General features: G+C 36.1%; 1 protein-coding gene across 1 annotated transcript in view; it reads left to right on the top strand.

The window, feature by feature from the left end:
- The window catches only part of LOC110029264 (protein RNA-directed DNA methylation 3), a 47,615-nt gene that overhangs the window by 17,314 nt on the left and 21,566 nt on the right, over positions 1 to 8,735 (top strand). The window contains exons 4-5 of the mRNA XM_020731481.1: positions 7,345 to 7,503; positions 7,614 to 7,697. Coding sequence (XP_020587140.1) covers positions 7,345 to 7,503; positions 7,614 to 7,697 — 243 coding nt within the window. The remainder of the gene's footprint in view (positions 1 to 7,344; positions 7,504 to 7,613; positions 7,698 to 8,735) is intronic.

Raw genomic sequence — 8,735 nt, 5'->3', positions numbered from 1 at the left:
ATATATATTCTTATTAATTCAATTTAAAATTATTTAAATTTAACTTTAATCTCAGTCGAGCCCTAATCCATGCAAGAAACTCATCTTTCCACTCTGGACATGGGATCCAATTTATATGCACAAGGGCTCCCTTCTTTCTTTGCTACTTTAATTGCGGCTCAACATGCATACGACGTTGCCTCATCCTCCTCCTTCGGCTTAGGGCTCGGGTTTCACCGAGCATAGGTTGTACTTATAGCTTCTCCCCTACAGTGGCAAAGATGTCTTATGCTGCAACTTGAGTTGGTCAGCTTCTTCTTTCACAAGGTACCTGCCCTCACTTTTACTCTTGCCTTAGACGCACGTCCTCCTCTCCTTTGCACGCGCCGCTCTACAAGTAAGTCGATCGGATTGCAACTCTTTATAGAGCGAAAATATCCTTTCGTTTTCTCGGCTTCTCGCTTCATTTTCCTCTTTTCAACTCTTCGCTTCCTCTTCTCTTGGACTTCCTCTCTTCAACTTCTTCGGGGAAAGAACCGGGGTATCATACTAGTGACCTTGAGTTATCTAATTCTCTTCAAAGAGTAAATGTCAATGCATCCATCCCATTTTCTCTTATGTTAACTATGATCAGTTATCATCTACAACTTACTCATTTAAGCTCAATCCCATTGTGGGAAGTGGGTAGCAACGTTTGATGAAATGAATGCCTTAATTTAAAATGAAACTTTAGAACTAGTTTTATTACTCTTTGGCAAGAAAGTTGTTGGTTGTAAATAGGTCTTTGCTTTTAAGTTTCAGTCTTATGAATTTGTTGCTCGTCTCAAAGCTCGATTGATTGTTAAAGGTTAGCCCAAAGTATGGGATTGACTACTTGAATACATTCTTTCCGGTAGCTAAGTTGACTTTGATTCTACTCTTCATAACCTTTATTGCAATGAATAATTGACTCTTACATCAGCTTGATTTAAAGAATACATTTTTGCATGGTGATCTTTTAAAAGAGGTATACATGGAGCAATCTCTTGGGTCTGTGCACAATGGGAGTCTGAGAAATTATGTTGTCTTCAAAAGTCACTATATGGACTGAAACAAAGCTCCCGGGCATGGTTTGGAAGATTTTGTCAGGTAGTAGAAGAGTTTGGGATGCAGAAAATCACACTATATTCTACAAGAAATTTGTTTCTAGGAACAGTTTTTGGGTGGTATATGTTGATGATATTATTATTGTTGGAAGCGATTCAAATGAAATCTTATCATTGAAACCATCTATTAAAAATAGTTTAACACTAAAGATTTGGGTGCTTTGAAGTGCTACTTGGAGATTGAGGTATTATGGAGCAAAATTGTATTTTTCTATCTCAACAGAAGTATGTGTTGCATTTGTTAGCAGAAATAGGGATAGTTAAGGGTCAAATCATGCATTACTCTGATGTTTTACAATCAACAATCTACCAAGTATAGAGAACTTTTTAACTATTCTCAATGATATAGAAAATCAGTTGGAAAATCAAAGTACGTCACAGGGACTCGCTCTTACATTTTGTATTCAATTAGCACTTCCCCACCAGTCCACCATTAGTTAGTTTTGGATATATTATATTACTTCAAATGAGCTCCTGGAAAAGGGATTCCATGTCAGACTCACGGGCATATAAATATTGAATATTTTCTGATGCAGATTGGGCAAATTTCATGTTTGATTGAAGAAAAAATGTTGGATATTGTGTTTTTGTTGGTGGTAATTTGGTCTCATGGAAGAGTATGAAGCAAAATGTAGTGTCGCAATCCAGTGCAAAATTCGAGTATCGAGCAATGTCAGATGCTTCGAGAAAATTGATGTGGGTCTCCCAGTTCCGGACCAAAATGAGTTTTGAAATGGCAATTCTAGCAAAGTTGTGGTGTGATAACCAAGCTACAATTCATTGTTTGCTTCAAACTCTGTCTCCCATGAACAAACTAAGCGTGTTAAGATAAATTGTCATTGTGTTTGTGAAAAGATTCAACAAAATTTGATTTTTACAACTCTGTGTAAAAACTGGAGAACAACTAGAGGACATCTTTACAAATGCTTTTAATGGAATTATGGAACTAGAGCATGGATATTTATTTGTAAAAATCTAGGGATGATAATTATCTATGCTCCAACTTGAGGGGGAGTGTTATGGAAAGTATTAACTCTAATCTATGTGTATTAGGAAGAATGTAAATTAAGAATATTAAAATTAGAAAATTTAATTAAATGAGTTCTAATTACATAATCTTTTCTACATCAGAAACATTCCTAATTTATATAGATATATGAGTGTATATAAATATGTATCATACTCTTTAAATTGAATAATAAGGCGTTTTCCGTTACGCTATTTTTGTTTTTATTTTGCTTTTATTTTGTTTTTATTTATGTTTAGTTTTGATTTAAAGTATGATTAATTGTGGTAGTTGTTTTTAAAAACACTCAAAACATATTTTATTTGTTCTGAGTATTTTTAAAAGTAAGTTGATATATTCTTAAAAACAAAAATTAAATACATATAAAAATTATATTAACCAAATGTGTTTTAATAAAACGAAAAACATAAAATAAAAGTGATGTCAAATGGGATTTGACATCACTTATCTTTTATGCTTTGCTTGCTTATTGTTGACAGCATTTTATTGCTTGCTTTTTTTCATGGTCCACAATAAGCAGCTGATGTACCATAGTATGATGATCATTGGAGGAGGCATCATTATCAGCTTTAATGCAGTTACTTGAAATAAATTTCAAACAATTATCTGAAATAAGCTTTAAAGCTACTGTCATATTCTGCTTTGTTTCTTTTGATAACAATTTGACCATGCGAATGCCATGCAGTATTTTGACATTAACTTTCTTTTAGTGATCAACATGATAACCTCTTTTGCACCTAAAAGTTCTACTGCTTCAAAATAAAGTACTTCGTTTTAAACTCATTGTAATGTCTGCAAATCTGATACACCTCGGCACCAAAATCAGTGAACAAACCACAACGAAACGGTGATAGAAAGGTGGATGAAACACAAACAGAGGCTGCTCTTACGAAAATCAAAGGAAAACAAACAATATACAATGTTGATCTACTATTCGAGAGGTAGATCATCTCTCCCACACTCTAGACATCGCTAGGAACACCATAAGAAGAAAGAAAGATCAATAGCCACAACAAAATATGCCTGAATCATGCAAACCCTAGGTTATTCCCCTTAGTAGAATCCTCTCACAGCCTTCAAAAATTTTTCTTTCCAATTTTTTCTCCAAACTCCCTTAATTTCTTCTCATTGAGTATGTGATTAAGCCCCTCATGGAGCCCACCTGTGCCTGGCTTTCCTCTGCTGCGGTGAATTGCTGCTCAGTTGCTTCGCATGAAGGAATCGCAGCCTGGCTGCTTCGCGTGAAAAGAATCGGCCCGCTTCCTTTTGCTGCGGGCCGGTTTGATTGCCTTTGAATGATTGGTCCAGTTCTAGGCGGAAAACAAAATCACATATGTATCCTTTGGACAAATTATGGCATTACAATAGTGCTGTAAAATAAGTACGTTGTCATCAGGTAACTTTTGGAAAATAAGCATTTATAAAATATTTTTAACTTGAGCATATGTTTATATGAAGATGTCAACATCAGAAAAGTGTGCATGCAGTCTATAGACGTACATATATGCATGTTACGACGGTGCCTAGCCTAAGGGATTTGGTCTTTTATATGCCTAAAGGCAATTTAGTTTATTATTATTATTGTTATTGGGTATAAATAGACTTATCATGTTTAGGGTTTGATTTATACATGAGATTGAGTTTTGTATCGTAGGTTTAGGGTTTGCTCGAATTGTGAGAATTGGGAGAGATCACCAACTTTTCAAATTGTAGACAATTATTTTTTGTATTCGTGTGAGTTATTAGTATTGGATTGCTTTGATTTGGTGTTCAGGAGATAAAATTTGTGTTTGCCTTAATTTTTGTGGAAAAGTTCGCCGATTTAGACGGTGCATCGTATCAAATTGATATCAAGGTTGTCAATTTTGGGGAGAACCATTGAATCACTCATGACAGAGACGCATGTACTATGGAAGAACAACTGAATCGCTTGAGATGCCGCCAAGGCGTGAGCGACGGGATTGCAACGCAATAAAATGTTAGCTCGACGCAATTAGAGCTAGCTGGGAAGCATCCATGACATCTCGACATACAAGCCTTCGTGACCGAACTCATTCCTAATTGAAGCCTTGCAATACAACGTGGTTAGAGCTAGCGAGGACTCAATGTGGGATTACGATCTCCTAATTGCATATCACGATACAATTGTGATTAAAGTTTCTTGAGAAGGCTGTTTGGATTACGGCGAGCAGAGACCCCAAAGCTCCCATCTTTTTCCACGATGAGATCGAACCCGTGTAAAGGATCTGTGCAATACAATAAAAAAAGTGCCAGCTCGAAAGCATCGAAGGCAATGCGACATACAATGCCTTAATTAAGCACTGCCTTGGCGATTCAACTATCTGGGAAGCCTAAGACGAGATCACGACTATAGTATCCATCTTTGTATGACCAAATATTGCGATACAGGCGGGATAGGTGCTACCTATGATAGGATTGACGTCCTTCGGGAATATTGATTTGCAGTATAGTTGCAATAAGAACTAGCTAAGAAGAGATGATAGAATTTTAGGGAATCAAAATTTTGCCTTTGAGATCAAAAAGTTTTCTGGAATTAATGGCGGCAAAGAAGTTAGATGATTTGGAGAATAAATTAGTGGAAGAGATGAGCGAAATCGGATTTGTGATGGAAGAAAGCTTCATCATTATAGAAGTTGTTTTTTCCATAGAGAATCGAATAGAAAACCGATTCGAGAGCCTTAAAAAGATGTAAAGAGACTCATTGAGATGCAATCTAAAACTCCGTCGATGACTCAATTTGCAGACCCTAACCAAAGGTTGATCACAAAATTCGTGGTCAGATCCAAAGGGAAAGATATCGAACGTGAGGAATATGAGGAGAAAAACATCCACCATCACGAAGTGAATGGGCTAATTGGGTTGGTGATTCTAGGGTAGGAAGTTGAAGATACTGATCTTTTAGTGGGAAGACGCACATGGGTGAATATATCATGTAAACCGATACTTAGCACTGAATGAGCTAATTGGGGTGGAGAAACTTATGGCGGCAATGTTATCTTTGTAAGGGAATGCCTTAGCATGGTTTCAGTGGAAGGATGCTAGATACCCGATTCGTTTGTGGGAAGAATTTAAGGATTGTTTTTTAGTCATTCGGGAAGAAGACCTATATGAGTAATTTAACGTCTTGAATCTGAAGGGGACCTTCATGGATTATAGGGAGAGATTTGAGCTATTGTTGGGACTGTTGAGGGGGACTTTTGAGCAGGATTGGAGGAAAATTTCATGAAGGGCCTAAAGCCCTAGATACGGGCAACACTCGACTTTTTGAGACCGTGGGGATTTAGGGAGACAATGGTGGTGAAGGACAAGAACCGGAGAATGCTAATAGGAAAAATACGGACGGAGCGTCGCATTAAATTGCTACAAGCAAACAATACCAAAAGCTCAGATAGTGGAAGTCCATAGAGGCTACACGGGACAAGAAGGGCCATGACTGGGAGCGACACTCAAGTACCTTACAGAGACAAATTTAGTACAAGCAAGCCAAGGGGTTATGTTTTCGGTGTGATGTTTGCCCTAATTTTTGTGGAAAAGCATGCCGATTTTGATTGCGGATTGTATTTGTCTCTTTCGAGACATCCTATAAAATTTGAATTTACAGAAAGGATTAGGGAGATTACATACATACCACTCAATTCATTCTTATGCTTTACATATCTAACATCTGAACTTCAATTTTTACATACTTGTCACCATACTTATGCATGAAATGGTGTATTTTACTTTTTAAAAGTGAAAATGGTGGCATTTTTAGTGTGATCGGAAAATTTTGGGTGGTTTAAGTGTAAATTAAAGTTTAGGTGTTTGATATGTAAATTCATAAGAATTTGGTGGTATGCATGTGAATGCCCCAAAAGATTAACGTGGCCCCTGCGCAAAAGGCTGAAACACATAAAAATAAAATCTATAGACTGACATATGATCATGCTCTTACGTTTGCTTCCTATTTGATGTTCGAACTTGTATCCATTTTTGAATCTATGTTATTTATTTGAATACGTATGATAAATCTTGTGTGTTGACAAGTTGTCAAGAATGGCTCGTCCCCTCCTGCCCCCCTTTCTATGTTTAAACTTGTGTCTATTTTTTTATTCCTTGTGTTTTATTATAGTACGAATCATGAATCTTGTCTGCTAACTCCACATAGCCCCTTTTTCGATGTTTAAACTTTTTTCTATTTTTTTAATTCTTTGGTTTTTTAGTACATATGATGAATCTTGTCTGCTAACTCCATAAACTACCAAAATAAAAAAGAACCTCCACATTGTTTGTTGCTAGAGCAGAGTTTCATACCTTTTCTTTTGGCTAGTATTTATGGCTTATTTTCCTTGGATTGCAGTTTGTTATATGAGTTTCCATTTCCTTAGAATAAAAACTATAAATCTCTTCCCTTTTTAGTTTGTTGTATCCTGTTGATAATATTCAGGCATCCATGAACGCTATCATTGTACTTTCTGTATGCTAATAACAGGTTTAGAAACTTGGAAGGTTAAAAATAGGGCATTGACTGGAATTAGCATAAGAATTAAGATACTAGCATTTTAGCAATTTTCAGGATTCAACAAGGTGAACCCCATATTTTAGTACGAGGGTAGTGATAGTGATTGTGATTATGATGATGATCTCAAGGAGATTATACTCACGAAGAAGCATGCTTGTTAAGAAGAATAGTGCCACATTGCTTAATATGATGCATTAGGATTATTGTTTGTCCTCATTATCAATAAATTATACGAGAGGGGTATGACACATCTTATTTTCCTTTTCTGAGGTCGGAAGAAATCTCAAAATCTTTTAATTTTGAGACCTTATCTCTTTTAGACATTTCTATTGTATGTCATTAGTAATGAATTGGTATTTTAATTTAAAAATATTGTTTACATATGAGCTGTCCAATTGTCAAGGTTTTCCATTCATTTTTCTTCTTATGAAGAAATTCAGAACTGTCATCCCTTTGTCTTCCAAATTTTATCTTCACCATGTACAGGACTTAACAGTAATTGCTTAGCCTTGTGCTTTTTTGTAATCTTTGATTATTAATACTTACATATGCATTAACAAACTTTTACTTCTGTTTTTTTATGAATATGATCGTGCCCTGTTTATGTTACATGAAATTATCTAAACCTGTATTTTGTATACAACATGTAAGGCGATAGTTTTTCATTTCAGGCATGCAACGGGTTGTGCTTTCTGTACCCAAGTAGAATAGAACTTGTCCCAAGGAATGAAACCCCTAACTTACTTTCTATTCAAAAGAAATCAAGTGGAATATCCAAGGGTATGTGGGTTCGACTGAAGAATGGGAAGTACAAGGGTGATCTTGCAGAGGTAGCAGAGTAGTGGAACTCAGTAAATTGATTTGTTTTAACCTCCCTTTCATTTTTCATCTTCACTTGCTTTTCTGTGCAATTTCTGATATATTATTTCTACTTCAATAGGTCATATTTGTGAATGATTCAAAGAAAAGGGTGACCATTAAGCTTGTTCCTAGAATTGATCTTCAAGCAATTGCCAAAAAATTTGTAAGTACAACCTATTTTTTTTCTCTCTTTTTGCACACTATAGTTTTGTTCATTGCGCAGATATCACCCTGGTTTTATTTTATGTGCTTTACATGTGATAGTAATCAATACTGAAGTTAGCAAGGTACTACCGTGCATTATCTATCATAAGCCATAATAGAAGATGTAATTTTCAACTTTAACTGTCTTTTCTGTTAGCCGTTTTTATTTTGCTATTTAATGATTCGTAACGTTTTTTTAAATGATTTTTTCTCATAAAGACTTCTATTCTTACATCACTGAAAAGATAAGCACACTTCAAGCCATTGAATTTATAGAATGAATAGGCTGTTTTCCATTTAACGCATGTGGCTCACTTTCCCTCATAGGCACGTCCTCGCAGATCTCTATGAAGAAGCTTGCTGAGCTTCTCAGCTTAAAATGTGCCTTTCTAGAAATGTTCATATACCTTTATTTTTATGTTTCTAATTTCCATTTCAGTATTTCATTACTGATATCAAGGTGGTATTTCATCTGGTTTGTATTACCGTCTTACTTCTAGATGTTTACGATGAAAGCAATCCTCTGTCAGGTGCTTTGTCTTCTCTTGTAATTATGAGGTTCAATTCTTTTCAGCCAACCAGTTTTGTCCTGGATGTTCTACCTGAGGAGATGGGGTTGACTGTCAGTTCAGAGTTCAGATTCATGAATTGAGAAACCTCCAAAAGGCATGATAGCTTGCTGAGGGCATCTAACTCCTGCATAGTGATCATTGTCTGTGATCCTGTCAAAGCTCCACTGATGCTCGAGTTAATGGAGACTGGGTTAAGTGGGTATCTATGAGAGCGGAGTTCAAGGCACGAAGGTACTCAGGGAATGATTGGATAGAGATGAAAGTGTCACTGATTTTTTGGTGAGAGGATGGATGTCAACAAAGTGCTCTGTGGTAAGGATTGTTCCTCATCTTAGAAAATCTCTATCTAAGTTAATGAGATTTATGCGGGGTTCTTCAAGAGGAGATACCAAAATGTAACAAGGATACTTCCCGCCGGGGGGAGG

This window comes from Phalaenopsis equestris, unplaced genomic scaffold, assembly GCF_001263595.1.
Source record: "Phalaenopsis equestris unplaced genomic scaffold, ASM126359v1 Scaffold000552, whole genome shotgun sequence".
Lineage (NCBI taxonomy): Eukaryota > Viridiplantae > Streptophyta > Magnoliopsida > Asparagales > Orchidaceae > Phalaenopsis > Phalaenopsis equestris.
The sequence above is the reverse complement of the archived record's forward strand: the minus strand, read 5'-3'. Positions and strand labels throughout refer to the sequence as shown.